The sequence below is a fragment of the Micromys minutus genome, assembly GCF_963924665.1.
Source record: "Micromys minutus genome assembly, chromosome: 1".
Taxonomy (NCBI): Eukaryota; Metazoa; Chordata; class Mammalia; order Rodentia; family Muridae; genus Micromys; species Micromys minutus.
In genome coordinates, this window is record NC_137969.1 from 33,751,142 (window position 1) to 33,772,530 (window position 21,389).

Here is a 21,389-nt window from a genome sequence, read left to right on the forward strand (position 1 = left end):
TCAGGGGATAGCAAGATTGTTCAGTGGGTAAAGGCACTTGCTATCAAGTCTGATGTGTTTGTTTCCCACAGCCCAAAAGGTAGAGCAACAGATTCAATGTCTGTATGTTGTCCTCTTACCTACATATTATATAGGCATGTGCACGTAGGTGAATAAATAATTATAATAAGAATTATAAAGTTGAATGTGAAAATTGAATAAAGAAATAATTCTAAAAAATTCTCCAACTTCCTCAGGGGAAGATTGGAATTTGCCTTTGAAGAAAACTGAAATAAAAAAAAATAATATAGAACCTGTCCTTTTCCTTAGCACATAAGCAGCCATTTTATTCCTTCTCTTCCACAATCCTGAGGAAAAATGGAGAGAAAACAAAGTGAGAAGCTGGGAAGTAGAGACAGCAGATACAGCTGTGTTTCCCACGTCTTCCTGGTTTAGCTTGGGTAGCTCAATGGGAAGAATTTAGGTCCAGACTTTGGAGCTGGCTCAGAGGTCAGGATGCTGAGTAGACTTCGGCCCTGAGGAAGCATCATGACCTAGTGTACTCACTCTTCCCAGACCCTCAGCTGCAGCAGCGGGAGAGGGAGCCAGAGCTTGTGAGAGATGCTGGTCTTAAAGCTGTCTTGTTGACTAGAGAGCAGGGCACATTTCAGAGTCTGCAGCCAGAGTTCCTCAGATAATCTGGAGGCATGGTCTAAGGATGCTGGTCTGACTCCTCTAGGCAATCCCTGCCCAATCTACAAATGCTGGGACTAAGAGGACAGTCCATATTGCTTTTAGTCAGCACACACAGACCAAAAGAGATGAGATACTCTTCACCCCTAACCTTAACTGTTACTTTAGCCTCTTTGCTTCATTTAACTGTATGCCCTTTGGGGAGAAGGGCCCAAAATGAGAAAATGGGAAGCCCTGATGGTAAACACTGGCTGCAGCTTATGGGCACTGATTAAAATTTGAGATTGGATTCCTGACTTTCCTGACACTTAGAGTGGGGACTGATAAAGAAGATGGATGAGGGTTAGATAAGTGAATTATAATGACCCTGTTCAAGTTAAACACAGTAATCCCACTACTATTGTTTGACTTAAAAACCAGGATAGAATCATTCTTAATATGTGTATTAACTATATTTTAATGATTCATAATTTTTTATTTAAAATTTTTATTTGGATATATATATGTATGTATGTATGTATATATATATATATATATATATATATATATATATATATATATATATATATATATATATTACATTTTATAAAAAAGACATCCTCTACTGCCTCTCTCCAGTTTCTCTACCTCACTAATGTATTACATTTCCAACTTTATGCTTAAAAAAAACAGCTATACACATATGTACGAGTATAGTTGTCATCGATTGTATGAGTGTGTTGTCATCGACTGCAACATAAACAACTTTCTATTAGTTATTCCCTAAAGAAAAAAAAATAGCTGTACCTCCTTCAGTGACTGCAAGTAATTATTTGGGACACACTCTCCTCTCTGTTCTAGAATTTGTTTTAATTTTTGAGAGTTCCATACACGTATATGGTAAAATCATATATGTACTTCCCCTTTCTGCCCCCAGTTCCTTCTGTGTACTCCCCAACATGCTTCTTTCCAATTTCATGTCTTTTTGTTGTTGTTGTTTGCTTTATAACCCATTAAGTCCAGTTAGAACTGCCCAGAAGTATATGGGGCTGGAGCCATCCAGCACAGAATACAAGACCTAGCAGTGACCATATGAAGAAAGAATTAGTTTTTCTCTCTCATCAGTAATTTGCTTGACCTTGTAAGGGTGGCCACACTGCTGTGGGTTCATATGTGTAACAGCCACACAATGTACAAAGGACACCATTTCACAGCTAGCTTCTCCATCCTCCAGTTCTTGCATTTAGCTGATGGAGGGTTTAGAGTTTAAATAATCAGAATAGGCAGATGCTGTGCAAGTCTGAGAACAAGACTGTCTTCATTAAACTCTGCTGTTACATCCTTTGTTGTTTAGCAATGATTATTTTCGCCTTTGGAAGACTCCTTTGTAACTGGTGGTGTACTGATTGAAGTGCAAAATTAATAGTCTTTAAGAAGATTAGCTAGACAGTAGTAAGAGGAAAACATGTCTTCAAAAATGAAAATGTATAGCTGTTCCTGTAAACAGCCTCAAAGCTTCTGGCAACTGGCAGAGCTTTTTGAGAAAGATTTAAGACAGTGTGAAAACAAATGTTAGCTGCCGAGTAGAAAAAAGGCTTTCCATCAGAATGCTCTGTGCAGGTTGCTCAGTCTATTGGGAGTCTCTTGTGTGTTTCTTGATTTTTGGTGGGCAGTATGAGCCTTTGATCAGCCCTGGCGCACTTCAGTGTGTCCCATAGGAAGATCAGTAATGAGGCAGAGACCCCAGATGAAACTGGCATATTGCAATCACATGCTTAGACCAGGTTTCAGACTGGCTGTCCATTTCTTTCGTGAGGTTGGAGAGATGGCCGTGTTCCTCTTAGCTTCAGTTTTCTCTGTTGTAAAAGGAGATTGTCTTACCAACTCATAGGACTTTGTCTCCCTCTGTCCCTCTGTCTCTGTCTCTCTCCACCTCCCCCAAATCAGACATTAAAATATATTTTTAACATAATGCTATTTTTATTGATTGTTTGGAAATTTCACATAATGTACCCAATCACATTCATTTTCTAGTTCTTCTAGGTCCTCCCTTGTGACTTTGACCTAAACAAAGAAAAAGAAGAAAAGAAAAACAAACAAACAATAACAACAAAAACTCATCCAATGTTTCTCCACCCCAGCAGAAGCCCTTGACTGTGAAGAGCTTCAGTTCCCTATTTTTAAGAGTTCTCTACAATGGCATCCTGTTTACACTGTTTCTCTTGGGGGAAGGGGAAGAGGGAAGGGTAGAAGGTGGCACAAAAGCTATTTACATCATTCTCAACTGTGAGTCTGCACTGATAATTACCACTGCAGAAGAAAAGGCTTTCTCCAAGGAGTCAACAAGCTGTATGCAAAAGTTCACACCTTCATATCTCCTGTGTGGACTCTACATGCACAAGAGGGTATTATCATTTTAAAGTGACCCAGGAGGTGAATTCTGGAAATGCAAGTTTGGAGAAAAACTTCTGGATAGGATAGGCTACAGCACCCGGATTAGAACAATATGGTAATGGCTTGGGAGAATATTCTTTGGGAGTAGAAGAGCATCTCAGGGTCTTGTACTATCCACCAGGAGCCATCATGAACCAAATATCCATGGCTGTGATCTAAATTCTTCAGGAATAATTAACTTCCTTATCTTCTCCAGCTCTAGTAAAGTGTAGTTGACAAATAAAACTGTACATATGATATGATATTTCATATTTATGTGCATTGTAAAAAGATTATCCAGAGCTAGTTAACCTACCTATAATCTTACAAATATACATGGGTATGTGCTTGCAAGTGTGTGTGTGTGTGTGTGTGTGTGTGTGTGTGCAGTACTGAAGAACTAATCTCTCAGAAATTTTCATAATGAATACCTATGACCACTGTGTTCTGTACCAGACCTGAAAATTACTAAAGTTTGTGTAATTTAGCCAATGTCTCTCTGTTACTCTTTCTGTTCTGTCAGCCCCGTTTGTCCTTAATTTCCACTGAGAATGTAGGCTGAGTAGACTTTTGCTTTTAGACTACTGTATTGTATGGTGACAGGCAGCTGAACTACATAATAGTTCTATTCAACGTAACTAATCTGCCTCTGATGACCCTAGGTTAGTCAATGAATATATTATCTTAGTGTCCAGGACTTAGAAGGCAAAGACATTCATTGTCCATGGTCTTTATAACACTTCTATAGCAAGAATTGACTCTGGGCACTGCACTCTCTATTGTTCTTTGCCCTACATCCCATTTTTTTTTTCTAGATGGAAAGCCAGCTACCGTGGCTTGCCTCCCAGCAGTCCTAGGGCTGAAATGAAAATATTGCTGTAGTCATGAACTTAGCCTGGCCTACATAGTATCCTCTAGACCAAGTTTGGCTACCAATTGAGATACAGCTCAAAAGTAAAATAAAATCAAGCAATAATAAAAACAAACCCAAGGAAAGAACAAAAGGATATGACTTTTGACTTTTTAATTCTCTTCATTTGTTTTCATATTTCAAAATAAGTTATATTTTCATATTGAATAAGATGAAATTAAGTAGAATTAGAATCAAATTGGTCATTCTTTATTTAAAAATTTGTTCTTGAAACCAAAATCCATGAATATTCTAATGCTATTTGAGAGGCCAACTAAATGATGTTCAATTTGACCTAAGGTGAAATTAGCTAAAAGCAAGAACATCATGTATTTACTTGGCTAAAGTAACTTTCCTCAGATACCGTTAGATTCTCTGACTTCTGTTCTCCTAAGGTAAACCAGAGTCTTTTTTTTTTCTAGAAGGAAATGTAATGAATCATCAAAGTCATTGTAGACACATGTGAGTTTACCATGTGTTACTGCAGGGGAAGGCACAGTGCTGGACACAGAAAGGGTACTGACTTAATCTTCCACCCAGCTCCCACATATGTCCCCCACATACATTTGGATCAGAGTTTCTGAGTGATTTCTAGGATGCAGTGTGTTTTTTAATGTCATTACACCTAAGCCCTAAAAACTGAAGCTGCTAGACGCAGGCCCTTCGTTTCCTATCATGTGAAAACAGCACTTGTGAAGATAGTTGTCATGACCTAATGTGATACTATAAAGGACAAATTTTAGGATCTCTAATTCTCAAAGTAGACCTGGCTAGGTTTTTACACAGCACCACTCCAGTCCTTCCCCATCCCCAGTTTAAAACACTGGTGACGCCTTCAATTCTGGCCCAGTCTGCTGTTGGTAGGATAGGGCCCCTCTAATGCCCATTCTGATGCATCATGTGCTTGGCCACAGGTCGTACAATTATCTTCACAACCCACCACCTGGATGAAGCTGAGATGCTCAGTGACCACGTGGCTGTTCTCCAGCAGGGGAGGCTCAGATGCTATGCTCCTCCTGCAGGCCTTAAGGAGACCTATGGCCAAGGACTCACCCTGACGCTCAGCAAACAAGTAAGTAGTGCGGCTCCTTCATTTCACAAGGCAAGCCATGTTCAGCCATATCACCCAAACAAAGCATGGCACTTGAACAATAATAATGTCTAACTGTAGGCCTTTTGGGCACAATATCCCAGGAGGTTGAAAAACTCTTTTCAGGCCTGAGCAATGAGGAATAAACTCTGGGAGTGCTAGGCCGCCTTTGATCCTTTATTAAAAGAAAGGAAGGAGGGATCAGAGTGTCCTAAGTATGAAGAGCATCTGTCAGGAAGCATGAACAGTGAGGTGGTTTTAAAACCATCTTGACAGTGATGCTCCCTTATGGAGACTGGAACTTTACCTGGTGGAAGAGAAGGACAATAGAGAGATGAAACAATCAGGACAAGGCCTAAGAAATCCAACCTAAGTCACATCTGTAGTTATTGCCTATAGCCAGCCAGAACAAAAGCAGGGACCCTGGGGTTAGAATCCAGAATATCACTACCCAGGTCTTTGTGACTGCTGTATTTGTAGTGACCCTCAAAATTGCTGCCCATGACTCTGTTGAACCATAATTTCTCTTTACCTTTTATCTAGTTAAAGTGATTATATTGCTATCCAAAAAGGGTCCTCTTTCTTTTTGGCTAGGAATACTAGCTCTCACTTTTGGATCACTCACACCTATTCTCTGCAATAAAACTGGTAGAATTTGAGTCTCCATGATGATTGCTTTACGGAGGAGTACATGTCTCCAATTCAGAGCCCTGGAAGCTGGTTGCAGAGCATTTGGGAACAGTATGGGTACATGAGTCAGTTGTAAGCTCACCAGGTTTATCACTGTAGATTTATGATTTATAAAATAGAGGAAAAGGGAACTGGAGGATGACTCAGCTAATAAAGTGTTTGTCTTGGAAACATGAGACAGTGAGTGAGATCACCAGAACTTACACTAAAATGCCAGGTTAATGACATACACCCACAATCTGCCAAAACAGAAGAATTTCTGTTGCTTACTGGCCAGCCAGTCTAGCCTCATTAATGAGCTCCAGGTTCAGTGAGATTTATAGGAGATAGACAGTTTTCCTGAGAATGAGTCTTGAAGCCCTCAGGCTTCCATAGTGATGCAAATATACCTATGTTTACAGACACGTATATAACAGAAGAGAAAATATATAACACTTTATTGAAAATGCCCTCTTCTGCTTGAATGTAGCAGACTATCCTTGTTTGAAACAGAATTGTGAAATAATACATTTATGGGTATATGATTTAAGAACTCAGTGTTTGGAGTGAGCATACTGCTTTCTAACCTATTTCTCTTTCTGGTAGCCCTCTGTCCTAGAAAGCCAGGAGCCCAAGGATGTAGCTCATGTTACATCCCTGATACAGGTCTATATTCCACAAGCATTCCTCAAAGACAGTAGTGGAGGTGAGCTGACCTACACCATCCCCAAGGATGCAGACAAGACTTGCTTCAAGGGGCTCTGCCAGGCTCTGGATCAGAACTTACAGTACCTGCACCTGACGGGCTATGGGATCTCAGACACTACCTTGGAAGAGGTACAAGCTCATAATTCCATAAATATATATTCATGGTTTATTCACCAGTTCCATATTGAGTTAGATGTGGCTGAATGGAGAAGAGATGGAAGCCATCATAGTTTTTATTTATTTATTTTCAAACCCTGATTAGAAGAATATGCCAATTACCTTTCCCGTTGCTGTGATCAAATACCCATGACAAAAATCAACTTGAGGGAGATAGGGTTTATTTTGATGTGCAGTTCTAGAATATATGGTCAACTATTGAGTGGAAGTCATGGCAGTGGCAGGTTGAGGCAGCTGGTATCATTGCACCCACAATTGGAAAGGAGAGAGTGATGAATGCTTGTCCTCAACTAGCTTACTCCTTTTTATTCATCCAGGACCCAAACCCAAGGGGAAGAGCAACTCACTTTTAGGATGGGCCTCTCCATGTCCACAATCCTAATCAAGATTGTCTGTCTCCTAGAAGCATTTACAGAGGCCTATTTTTCTAGTGATTCAAAATTTTTATCATATTCACATCTGAGATAGATTGTTGAAGTCATGCATAGTGGCAGGCATCCCAAACCCAGATTTCAACATACTCCACTGGTGACTGCTTTTTAAGCAAATGGCATCCTTATAGTTGAGACCGGAAGTGTTTGATCTGGAATCTGTTGATGACCAGTACATATTCAGTAGTTAAGGTGCCTGGCTCCTCTCCATGGACTTCAATTTTGGAACTATGTTCACACACTGGGTAAAGAAATGTCAGATGTTCTACCACCCACATGGTATTGACTGCTGGCCTGCTTGCTCTCTCTCATAAACTCCATCTTTGCTTTGATCCCTGATGTTGTTAATTCCTGGGTCTGAGCTGAGAACCCCTATTCCTCGGTGTTGTCACATCAGAAGGGCCAGCCAAGGGGTTGCTTGTATTTCTTCTGAAGGAAAATGCTGGGCTATCAAACCTAATAGAAGGTAACCCTTATATGGGCCTGTGATATTTCCTCTACTTGCAAACTTAATTTTACTTTGCTATTAGCTATAGAAAGTGCTGTAGATTAAAAACTAACAGAAAAACAGAAAATAAAGGTTGAGAGAGGCAAGAAAGCACTGTGTTAGCTCCTCTAATTTAATTTACCTGTTTCAAGAATAGTAGTAATATCTGATCATTTTTATTTTCTTTCCCTTTCTTTTTTTCTCTTCCCTCACTCCCTCCCTCCATCTTTTCTTGCTATTTGTCTGTCTGTCTGTCTCTCTCCCTTACTTCCTTTTTTCCTTCTCCCCCCTCCCTTCATACCTTCCTTTCTTTCCTTCTCTATTTCCTGTTTTTCTTCCTTTTTTTCTCATTGTTCTCAGCAGGCTATATGAATCTGAACCACATACAGAAACTATGGATAACTGTGAGAATTAAAATTTCCAGTTTTATATGTTAGAGTGAGCATTAGAATGGATTTAGAGGTTTGTGATCCCAAACAAAAGGCAGTCCTAGAGAAATCATTCAGTGTATATATGCCTGTTTCTCCTCCTCAGCAGTAATAATGTTACTCTCAGTTAAGTATGTCTACTAAACATAGTCCATCAAATGTACATATTTGGAGTAGGGAAGGAAGGGGGCAGGAGGGAGAAATCATACCTGTGTGATTTTTATGATGTTGGATAGTTACTAGTATTCTACTTAGCTTTTATTATTAGTTGTTGCTGTTAATCTCTTATTGTGACTCCTTTGTAAGCCAGACTTTCCCTTAGGCATTAGGAAACAAGAGGGCAAGTGCAGTTTTTGCCACTGTGGGTTTAAGGAATTACAGGTTGTAACTATTCAGAAATAGCACTGTGCCTTTCTTGAACATATACAGACTTTTTATTGTCATCTTTCCTCTGGAGATTAATATAACATTTATTTATCTATAACATCTGCCTTGAATCAGGCATGATAGATAGTCTAGAGATAAGGTGTTGCATATTGTAGAATTGTCAATAGGTTAAGCAAAAACACTATGCAATTTTGTATAAAAGGCTCAGGCAACTCTGAATTTTACTTTCTATACTCACTCTCCAGGAATACCTGGTGACAACTATTTAATCTATTTGTCTGTAGAATTCAGTCATAATGTAGTATTACAATGTTCGTTATGGAATTTATTCTCTATGGGCAAGGAAGGACCACTAACTGATAGGAGCCATCGTATAATTTGTCTGACATCAATATTTAAAGATGAGTATAAAACATAGATAGTCTGGCAAGGTACCTGCTTTTCTATTTAGAACACCATTAACTCTTTATAGATGGTATTATTTCTATTTCTAAAAGATAAATATGAACCATGATTGGCTACTGTCTTTACCTTGAGTCACACAGGGCATAATAAGTGATGGATCTGCACATAGACTGATGCTTTCTGGGAATGAATTGTATGTGTTGAATATGCATGGTTTTTGCAATGCATGCTCTCTATTGTATTGACTAATAAGGCAAGAGAAAACCAGTACCCACTGTTCCCACCCTGTCCTTTTTGATAAAACAAGTAGAATCTACAAAAGGGAGAAAATGTAAAACAACCTAATATATGCACGTGGTGTCCATGAGCTGCTCTCTGGAGTCAATGATTGTTATAACAATGTTCCCATAACATGCTGTCCATGTTCTGATTTTGTTCCAGAGGCCTTTATGTGAGTCTAACCTGGAAATAAAGTCTGAAAGTCCAACTCTCCACCATCAAATCAGTGCTTTCTCCTTGTCCCCTCACTGCCCACTGTCTTTTTCTCATACTTGTCCTGATAAGTTCTGTGCTTCCTCTGTGATTGCCCACGGAGATGGAGTCCTGGGAGCACTGTGCTTCTCCGACCCCCTCCAAACTAGCAGCATAAAGAAGATGCTGTGTTGCGAGTGCTGGCCTAATGAGTGTTTTCTGAATGGCTCATGTTAATTTTCAGAGGAACAATGACAAAAAACTGCACACATTTAGTAAAGACATGGTGCTCTTTCTAAATAGGTATAACCTGAAATTACTTAAACCCACAAATATAGAGCCTGTATTTGTACATGTTTCAGAAGATAGGGCTACCTTCTGAAATGAGTTATCCTACAAAGAGCACCAGCTTCACCATGGACAGTTCTGATTCTAAATATTTATTTTATTTTATATAAATGGGCATGTTGTAAATATACTCAAATATATGTATGTGAACCATATGCAAGCATGAACACTTAGAGGTCAGAAGAGCATGTGAGATCCCCTGTAACAGTAGTTAAAAGCAGTTGTAAACTACCATGCAGAGGTGGGGAATGAAACCTGAATTCTCTGGATTTAGAGCTGTCTAGATAAGGTTTTGAGCAATGGCTTTGTGGATAAGAGCACTTATGGTTCTTACAGAGAATTCACAGGATGTGGGGGAAGAAACGTTTTTATACTGCCAATAAGAATGTAAATTAGAGCAGCCACTATAGCAATTTATGTGGAGATTTGTCAATATATCTCCCATGCAATTCCTCTGTATCACTGCTGGAAGGACCCTAAGTCACCGCATCAGAGAGATATTTGTGTATCTGTGTTTACCGAAACTATCCACAACAGTCAAATTAAGTAACTGGTATAGTTACCCATTAATTCATGAATGTCTTTTTAAAAACCCATGGCAGATGCACTTATTGTAGTTTGATTCAGATAATGAAATTATGTCAATTGTAGGAAAATGGGTGTGGCTAGAGGTCAGTATCCTAACTAAAAACAAGCTATACCAGAAAGAGCACTGTATTTCCTCTCATATTCAGAATATAGGCTTTAAAAACAGTCTTGAAAGGGGACATTATTTGGGAAGAGAAGGTGCACCAAAGAATGGAGGGTAGCAGAGGGTGTGCAGAATGAATTTAAGTAAGCAATTTATCTGAGTATTTCATGAATTAATATATGCTAATCAAATCAATGAACAAATAAACACCCATACAAGAAACAGAACAGTTTCATTGATATTCTGCATATAAAAATTATGGTTAGATGACTTGGGCAAACGAGTCAAAATTGTAATGCCTACTGTCATCTGAGGAAAACTGCCACCTCTTTAGAGTGACAGTGGAATTAAATCACAATCACATCTGTGCTCCCAAGTTCACTTGACCTTCTGGGTAGATTAACAGCTTTTCCTGCACCAAAACAAAGGACCAGGGCACATATGAGCCTTTTTTTCCTTTGATTGCATGACTGGTCAGCTGTCCTGCCTGAATGCAGGTTTATAAGCCCGTGTTTCACTGGATTACATACTCAAATGTGGCTGAAGTACCAACTGTCACCACTTTGAATATTTGGAAAATGGGTCCAAGTATTGGGCAAGAAGGCTAGGATTTGAATAGCTGGGGGCTTGAGCCAGCACATTGTCAGTTCCCTAAAAATACAAAGTGCTGCCGCCTTCAACCGTCGTTTTATAGACTAGGTCTTTTGGACTGGAAGGACAGGCTCTTCTTAGTCCCTGTAGGCTTACTGTTTGTTGTGCCATTTTGCATTGCCTTGTGCTGGGAAACTGAGCTCAGCCAGTGCTAAGGCTAAAACAGGAGAGTGTGCCTGTTGGGGCAGGGAGAGACTCAGGTTTTGCATGGAGAACTCTTAGTATTACAATTACACATTCACCTCAATACTCAGATACTTATTTAAACTTACACTGGTATTTCAGGACGAGTGGGCATCCCCTTCATGTAATTAGCATTCTATTTAGTTAATTAAAAAGGAAACTTCATGAAAAGAATGAAACCAGGAATGCTTGCGTTCCATGTTTTGTGGGTTTAAGCACTTTAAAACCACAAGGCAGGTCTTCATCTTCTGGGTGGATGCTTAGCTCTGAGATGCTTGGGTAGCTACTTGGATTTATGTATCTATCTGTGCTATTACAAAAAGAGGCCAAACAAAGGTTGATAGGTATAATTTTCAGTGAAAGGCATATTTATAAATAAGATAATTCTATGCTCTTAGTATACATGCTCCTCCTTTCCTCTTTTCTGCCAGACTCTCAGGTCTGCTAAAGTTTTCAGTCATATGTGAAATTACAGTGGAATGTCTGCTGAGGCTAGGAAAGCCAGCTTTACTGGCTGCATGCTTGCTTTGCTTTTTGTATTCATAGAAACAGGATTTTTTTCTAAGTAATTTTCTCTTTTTATAAGTGTCATTTTATGGAAAACTAAGGTAAATAAAAAATTCCAACACGGTGAGCTAGAGAATGCTGAGGTCTGTGGAAACCCAAGCCAGCAAGGACACAATTTTGGTCAACATAATATTATTACATTATTATTATTATTATTATTATTATTATTATTATTATTATTATTATTATTATTATTACTATTGTATTCAGAGCTCTGTTTTTGGAAGTCTCTACATAAAAGTCAGAGCTAAGTTTGTTTTCTTTTCCCAGCTCTGGTGTAATCATGATGCACATGGAAGAGTCTATTCTGGATGTAGCCTGACTGACAAGGAGCCTTTGATACTGCTTTTACTGATCCTGACAGCTGAGCGATGGGGAGGGTGGAAAGTGAGAGTCCCAAGTGCCAGCCTGGGACTTAGAGTAGTTGAGTGAGAAGCCTGATTCCACATCATTACTCATTCATGTGCTCACATAAAACAGAGGCTCCAGGCACCATCCTTCCCCTCTCCCCCATGAGACACTAGGAACCACAATGTGAGATCACACACAAAAAAATTTCACAATGTGAGATTCAGTGGGGGAAATTTGGAGTGTAGTGTTTTATTTAGAGATCATGCCATTATTTCCCCCCTTGATTTAAAATAATTGTTTTATCTCACAGAATATATTCTGATTGAGACTTCTCACTTTATTTTTCCTAGTTCCCTTCCACCTTCCTTCCCATCCTGATCTACCTCTTTGTCTCTCATTAGAATTAGAAAGCAGACTTTTAAGGATAATAATAAAAACATATCTCTATCTATCTATCTATCTATCTATCTATCTATCTATCTATCATCTATCTAATTTAATAAGATAAAACAAACCCCAACACATCATAATTGGACAAGACAAGCAGAAAAGAAGACAAACAAAAAGAGTCACAAGGCATAGATGCAGAGACCCATAAGTTTGCCACTCGGGACCCATGTGTTCGCCACTCAGAGATCTCATAAAAATACGAAAATGGATGTGTTTTATGAGTTGTGCAGTTTTTTTCTTCAGCAGTAAGCCATTGTTGTCAGTTTGTTGAGAACAACCTATAGTCATAGCAACACCCTTGGTTATTTGGGCATCCCTACTGTACCGTGTTGACCACCAACTCAATTAGACATAACCTAATCTAGGTACTGTATAAAAAATGTCCAGTTTTGGTTTTGGATACCCCATTATCTGGTAATTTAATTCATATCACTTTCATGTATCCACAAGTCTACAAAGTTTCCTTTGTATTACACTTCAATATTTACTTTCAAAACTCAACTTTAATTGTTTTTCCCCATATGCCCTTTCTTATCCTCCTCTTTATCCCCCTCAACACTTGATCCTCACTTTCCAGTCCATCTCACTCCATCCCTCCATCCATCCATCCATCCATCTATCCATCCATCTATTCATCCATTCATCCATCCATTTCTCCATCTATCCACAACTATTTTATCTCCCTAAGGAAGTCTGTCTACTTCTGACCTCAGGTCTCTTACTCTATACTTGATCGTCATGGTTCTATGGCTTATAGGTTGATTATCAAGAACTTAACTGATAATATCTACTTATAAGTGAATATATCTCATATTTATCTTTCTGAGTCTGGGTTACCTCACTCAGGATTATTCTTTTCTAGTTGCACCCATTGACTGTCTTTCAATGGCTGGGTGATAGTCTCTTGTGTAAATGTATTGTGTTTTCTTTACCCAATCCTCTATTGAAGGACAACTAGGTTGTTTCCAATTTCTGAATTTCTGTCTGTTATGAATAGAGCAGCTATTAACATTAATGAGCAAGTTTCTAGTAAGATGAAGAATTCTTTGGGTATATACATCAGAGTTGTATAGCTGTATCTTGAAGTAGGTTGAGTCCCATCTGCTGGTGGAACCATCACACTGATTTTCATGTTAGTAGTATAAGCTTTCAGCCCCACAAGCAACGAATAAATGAACGTTTTCTTTGCTCCACATCCTCACCTACATGAACTGTCATTTGCTTTGTTGGTCTTAACCTTTTTGACTGTTGTAAGATGAAAAATCCTGAAGAGGTTTTGTTTTGTATTTCCCAATAGCTAAGAATGTTGAACATTTAAGAAAGTGTTTCTCAGCCATTTGAGTTTTCAATTTTGAGAATTCTCTGTTTAGATATGTATCCATTTTAAATTGGATTACTCTGTTTTTTTGAAATCCAGTTTTTTGAGTTTTTAAATATATCTTGGATATCAGCCATATATCAAATATATAGTTGGTAAAGATCTTTTTCTATTTTATAGGCATTATATGTCCAAATGACGGTGTCCTTTGCCATGCATAAGGTTTTAGATTTATGAGGTCCCATTTATTAATTGTTGACCTTAGTGCCTGTGCTAATGGTGTGCTAAACATCTTTTTTGTGTAATGTATAATTCTAGAGTATGCTTCCTTTTCTCTTTTATCAGGTTTAGCATATCTGGTTTTATATTGATGTCTTTGAGCTGTTTGGAGTTAAAATTTATGTAAGGTAATAAGTATGGATCTATTTGGATTCTTTAACATACCATCCAATTTTCCCAGCACTGTTGTTGAAGATTACCCCCCCCAATGTATATTTATGGATTTTTTTATAAAAACAAACCAAAAAACCCAACAGGCATTTATACATAGGTGAAATTGTGTCTAGGTCTTCAATTCAATTTCATTGATTAACATGTCTGTTTTTGTACAAGCACCATGCTATTTTTACTACCATACATCTGTATTACAACTTGAGATCAGGGCATACTTTCAGCATGTCTTTTATTCGTAGCATTGTTTTAGTTATTCTGGGTTTTTTGTCTCTTTCCATATGTGCTGGATAGTTTTGTGTCCACTTGACACAAGTTAGAGTTATCTGAAGGAAGGGAACTTCAATTGAGAAAATGCCTTGATAAAATCTAGCTGTAGGGCATTTTTAAAATTAATGATCAATTCAGGAGGATCCAGGCCATGGTGAGTGGTGCCATCCCTGTGCTGATAGTTTTGGGTTCTATAAGAAAGAAGGCTGAGCCAGCCATAAAAAGCAAGCCAGTAAGCACTACTCTATGGCCTCTGCACCGGCTTCTGACTTCAGGTCCCTGCCATGTTTGAGTTCCTGTCTTTGCTTTCAGTAATGATAACTTACAGTGTATAAGCTTAAGCCAAATGAACTCTTTCTTTCCCAACTTGCCTTTAGACATGGTGTTTCATCACACCAGTGAAAATCTTAACTACAATATTCTATGAAACTGAAAATTATCATTTCACAATCTGTGAAGGATTGTGTTGGAATTTTGATTGGGGATGGCATTAAATCAATAGTTTAATTGTTTGGGGAAGATGGTCATTTTATTGTATTTAACCCATTAATGCATGAACATGGGAGAGATTTCATTCTTTGGCTATCTTATTCAATGTCTTGATCTTTTTACCATACAAATCTTTCACTTGCTTACTTAGAATTCCCCAAGATATTTCATAGTATTTGTGGCTATTGTGAAAAGTGTTTCCCTGATTTCTTTCTCATTCTGTCTTTTGAATATAGGAGGACTACTAATTTTTGTTTAAACATTGTATTCAGCTACTTTTATCAAGGATTTCTCAGTGGTAGGAGTTTTCTGGTAGATGTTTCTAGGGTCACGGATGTATACTACTTTAGCATCTGCAAATAAATATACTTTGACTTTTTCCTTTATAATTTGTATCCCTTAATCTCCTTGAGTTGTCTTAATGCTCTAGTTAAGACTTCAAGTTTGGAGGGAGTTGAAAAACTAGTCTTCTTCTTGATTTTACTGGATTGCTTTAGGTTTCCCTCCATTTAAATTGAAATTGGCTATGGTTTTGTCATAAACTACCTTTATTATATTTGAGAAATATTGGCATTAACTCTTTGAAGGTCTTGTTGAATTCTGTGCTAAAAACATCTGGCCTTGGGATTTTTCTTTTTGTCATGTCTTTGTTGGGTTGAGTTCTTTGGTTGCAGCGGTTGCCTTTATATTCTTGTCAAGTATGGTGGCTATGAGGTCCCTGGCAGGGAGTGTCTCTCTGGGTCTGTGTATGAAGTAAAGGGATGGACATAGGTTAGAAGGAAAGGCCGTGAGGGGCCCCAGAAAAGGGTTTGGAGGCTAGTGTCCTTACCAAGATATCGAGTTTGTAGGAAATAGTTTTAGGTGAAAGAAGGGCTTCTAGAGGCTCTCTTGTAACAGCTCCTGCAAGTTGTCACAAAAATAAAGGGTAAGTAAGTTTGGAGAGGTCTAAGGGGCTGAAGGGACACGAAGGGCAGCCTAGTTCGATCTCTGGGAGGTTATCAGGGGAAAATGTTTAGAAATTGAGATGGGTTAGAAGAGAAGACTTAGAGGGTCAGAGGGAAAGAGCTAAACTGAGCTTGTACCAAGATGCTAAAGTTCCCGGGAATGCCTTCCCCTTTTCTTATGTTATATTAGGTTTGTCACTGTAGTGTGACTTATAAAAATTCTTTTTATGTCTTAAATATTTCTATTTGTACTAGTACTGCATTTTTTTCTAATATTTGTATTTGTTATTTGCATAGATGTGTTTCTAGAAACTTCTTAATTTTCTTTCCATTTGACATTTTTCTTAAAAATATGTCTTTTCTTATTAATTTGCACATGTTGAAATCTCAGCTATCAATTTATTGACTGAATAGAGCATTAAATTTATTACCTTCATAATATAAGGGTCTTTCATTCTAATTACCTTCTTAAAGGAATAATGAACCTGTCTGACTCACATTTGCACATTCTTTCGTATTTGTCCAGATTCATCTCCTTCCTTTACTCATCTTAACAAGAGTTAAGTAGTGGAGAAATTGCTCCGTTGCTTTGAGGATGTAACATGCATCTCTTCAACCGCTTAAAGTGATTTTCTCCTTTCACATTTGGTGCGTGCTGTTCACAGAATAGGTCCTAAATAAATATTGATTTATTAAATCTTAAGCACTTCTTCTTGACTCTCTCATACAGACAGACACATGTGTTTTTTTTTTTTTAAATAGTGTTTCCTTTCTTAAGGGAAAATACAAACAAGGATTAAAATAGCTAACATACCCATGAGAATTAATGATACACAATACACAGTTATCCTTGGATGGTTTGAGAAAGCTGTATTAAATTGCAAAAATTAAGTGTCTTTAAAGAATTTTCTTTTGTTTGGTGTAGTCTGTCAATGTCTCTTTACAGGAGCATTGACTACTTTCTACTGCGGCTATCGACCCCCAATTAGGTGGCTCTTCTGCGTGCTTTCCCTTTGTTTATCTGCATTTTGTCTGATAACTTTCTTGGGGTTGAGAAAACCTGATCAATAGAACTTCTGACTCTGTGTAACTTAAAAACATATGTTGCTGCAAGACTACAACAAATTTTTAAAAATAAATTATGGTTTCTATATCCCAAAGTTGATATTTGAAATTGGATTGTGTCTTAGCTTCATTAATAAACAGTTGACTCAGTAGGTAAAGACATTTATTTCTATGTCTGAGATCCAGAGTGTGTCTTTCAGGATCCACATGATGGAAAGATCTGACTCCAATAAGCTGTCCTCCGGTATCCACACACTTTATGTCACATATATCCACGTACAAGCACACTACAGTGAATAACTAAAATAAATGTAAACAAAAGGATTTTTATTCTGATGCTTGAAAATAAGGAAGATGCTGTCAAGGAACAGGTTTACCCTGTGAAAGGATTGGACACCAAGGACCAAAGACAGCAGGAGAGCTTGGTTGTACATGTGGGGCTCCTCTGCCAATATGGTTTTTTGGATTCCTGAGAGTTATTACTCAGGTTACCCTATACCAATCAGCATACAGAGGCAGAATCCGAGAATGTGATAAAATCAAGTCCAGAGTAGGACTTGATTTGTTTTAAAGTTGTCTTTCTTTTTCCTTTTGGAGTCAATTTCTAAGAATAAATAAGGACTGTCCAGTTTAGCTACTGCAAGGAGACATAGGACTTTATCCAGAAGAACAAACTCACAATCCAGTGGCTGTGGATAGGGTATAGCATGGGTACCCAAGTTTGAATGCCCAGTACCCATGTAAAAAGATGCTTATGGCAACAGGTACCTCTGATTCCAGCTTTGGTGACAGAGAATGACAGATCACAAGAGCTTCCTGGATAACCAGCAGAGACAAATTACAAATCTCTTGTTGAATAAGGACACAATTTCAAGGCTATAACCTGGTAAATGACAGATAGATAAACCTAAAATCCTGCTTTGGGCTTTGCTTGTACATGCTCACTGAACACTCATGAACATTTACTCCAATCTCACAGAACACACCTATTAACCATAACAGTAATGATGATGAAGATGCAGTCCAGGATCATGAGCTTCAGTCCTTTGGATATCTCATTAGTCATCACCAGGAGGAATTTCTATTTCCTTGACCTCCCTGACCATAGGACTTCTGAACACTATAGAGTACTCATGTGGTGCAATGACCTCAGTAGGGGTTTGTCCTATCTCCTTATGGGTAGACTAGGCTATTCTTTGGGGTAGATGTGTGGAATATTCTAGGGCTGATGCTATGTCTTTCTTTCTTTCTTTCTTTCTTTCTTTCTTTCTTTCTTTCTTCCTTCCTTCCTTCCTTCCTTCCTTCCTTCCTTCCTTCCTTCCTTTCTTTCTGCAATTTATTTGGTCAATGATGGTGAAGAAAAATTTGACCACCAGATGAAGAACAGAGTTTTGTAGTAAAGTAGGATTTCACTAAAAAGTGAATTACTTTCTTTGTTTTTGTATTTTTTTTTTTTTTTTTTTGAGGACATACTTTAGGACTCCCTCACTTCTGTTTTCTCTTTTTGTCATTTTTGGCACCTTTCTAAGTTCCCTGTCTAAAGTAGTTATCATTAGGGAACTTGCTCTGGGTTATCTTCACAATTCTATAAATTCTATCTCTTGTTCATGCTTCTAGTTCTCTTTGATGAATTCCCCATTTAGACCAGTGGTGACTCATAGATTCTACCCCATTCTTCCTTTCCTATTCATTCATTTCTGGAATTTCTTACTTTAATGCTTAAATCATGCTTAAATCTTGGCAGTGACAAGTCCTTCACATTTTCTTCTGTGTCTTCCAATAGTTCTCCTTTGAACATATTTTATTGTCTGGCAAGGGGAGCTTCCTCCCTCACATTATGGTGGCTTAGTAGGGCTGATATTCTGAAAAGTCCTGGTTGGTTCAGCTATCAGTAGAGAGGTAGCTGGTGGCCTTAGGTTCTGTCTTGGACAAAGCATGTTATTTTGTCTTCTCTTTCTGCCTTATATTGAAATTAAGAGCTCAATTCTACTAAGCATTAATTTACATTTCCTCTGTGATTGTTTCCATCTTGTCTGATTGATAGTGAGAAACTTGATTCTTGTCTTTTATGTTTTTCTATTTCCTATGATGTACAGGTCACCTTCACAGTGGCTTCTTACAAGATCCTGCTTGCCTCCAATGCCAGTATCTGCTGTATATTATATAATATATTATATCATATAATATACAGTATAATAAATAAATGAAGTTATATAGTAATGTGGTTCCCCTGTCCCATCAGCAGAAGAAAGGAAGGCAAAGAAGATAGAAAATTTTAGATTTATAGAAAATGCCTTCTCTTTCTATCTTCTTCCCCCTTCCTCTCCTTCTATTTTCATCCTTCTCTCCTTTCCCCCCCTTTACCCCCTCCTTACCTACTCTTCTTTATTTTCATCAAAATCCAACATGGTTACTCTTCCAAGGTATTTAAGTCTTCTTAACTTAAAACTTTAAAGGTCAAGCACTTCTGGTTGCTGCCTGTGATCTAAATATTGTGGTTTCAACCTGTCAAGTTGAAGCCCTGGAGCCCATACTTAAAACTTTCGCTTTATAGAGAGTCATTTTGGGGTGCTGGAGACCCTGAGTCTGACTTAAAGTTAATATTTTATACCTCATCTGATCTCACACCCACCCTGCCCTGTACACATCAGCCAAGGAAAGCATCTCATTTTTCACCATCAGGAGTCAGAGCTTTGGTGTGCTACATGATGGTTTCTACCACCCTGGGCACCGTCTTTCACTGTTTTCAGAGTATCTAAGCATATAGTCAGTCTACATTCTTATATCTAACATGTTCTGATGGCGTGAAGATGAATAATGAATCCCCTGAAATGGTCACATCCTAATTTCTGGACCCTGTCAATGTCACTTTCTAGAAGTTAGGATGAGGAGAAACACCTCTATTTACTGAGTGGAGCTAATATAAGAAGATATGTCTGTATTAGATGGTTATAGCATGCTGAGATGGGAAACACTCATATCAGAATACAGCAGCAGCAGAAAATGGCACATGGAGCTGCAGCCTAAGGCATGGAAGCAAGAGAGTATGTTCTTCCTGGACTGTGGTTCAGGAATCTCATCTTATCCTATGTCCTACAAAATCATGAGTTAATGGATGTACCATCCTACGTTTCCAAGACTGTGGTTAATATGATAAGGTGGTCATGCCAGAGCAGTGGTGTTTCGGTATGATGATAGGGTGCTGTTGGGCACGACTCACTGCACAATACAATGAAGGCGCTTTGGCCAGACTCCTGCATTTGGTAAACAATTTCTAGTAACTCCTGTATCTTAGTTATCTGAGATCTTTACACAGTACCATGTTTTGCTTGTAAAAAGCAAAACGAGAAGCAGAACTGTATCATTTAGGAGAAACTGAAACAAAATACAGGCCAAGCTGTACTTTTATACAAGCTTGGCAATTCCATCTTTGTCACTGTCATCAGTCCAGGCAACTCTGTTGCCATTGGAAGGCAGGTCAGCCTCATCAATTTCTCCAGCACATGCCAAAGGCAGGCTGTGCTGACCATATCTGGGTACAGTCCATCACACTGACACTTTGAGAGTGGATTGCGCCTGGGGTCGGACACTATTTGCCAGTACCCTTTAAACAGAGCGCAGCCGATGAACCATTGCCCTCCAGCCCAAGGGATTGATAGCATTATCAGTGCACAGATGACACCAGGCTACAGGAGTAGGCTTACACCCTGAAGCTTCTCTTAATTAAGGAACCATAAGTTTCCAAACAAAGAATCTCTAAACTGTTAAATTTATTTCCTGAAGAAAAGTAATAGAATAAGGGACAGAAAGTTCCTCGCCATTGCTTTTAAAGTTATATTGTTTTCTGCCCATTTTCCCCCTTACTAGTTTGTGTCTTTGGCATTTAACCTCAATATGGCACAGTCCATGTGCCATGAATGTAAACGGGATCCAGTGTGAACAATTGTGAAGATTTGTTTACTTGGGAGGCCTGGTGTAATCTTTGTGAGATGCTATGAGATTAAAGAAGATTATCCAACCCTTATGTATAATGACAGAGAGGTGTGGACAATATTAGTTCCATTTCAAATGCCCTCTTGTTCCCTTACATCTACAAGTGATAGAAAAACCACCCAAAGGACAGGATAAGGTATACAGATGTGATGCTCTTCTATGCACAGTATACAAATACAAGGTGCTTCCTAGACTAGAAAATGTGCCAGGGATAATGGATGTCAACTCCATCATATGATGTAGTATGCATGGGCTCATAACTTCTTTACATGCATTTTTAGGGGTATTTGTAGAAGAAGGCCTTTTACAATTTTACCTATATAAGAATTTTTACAGTCATTTGCATTTCTTCTTAAGTAGGGGCATGTCGCA

The 21,389-nt window shown here is 38.4% G+C and overlaps 1 protein-coding gene across 1 annotated transcript in view; it reads left to right on the forward strand.

Moving 5' to 3' along the window:
• ABCA13 (ATP binding cassette subfamily A member 13) overlaps positions 1-21,389 on the forward strand; it is a gene marked incomplete at both ends in the record, with an annotated part of 453,164 nt that overhangs the window by 252,368 nt on the left and 179,407 nt on the right. The window contains 2 exons of the mRNA XM_080920446.1: positions 4,909-5,066; positions 6,360-6,590. Of these exons, the coding sequence (XP_080776572.1) occupies positions 4,909-5,066; positions 6,360-6,590 (389 nt within the window). The remainder of the gene's footprint in view (positions 1-4,908; positions 5,067-6,359; positions 6,591-21,389) is intronic.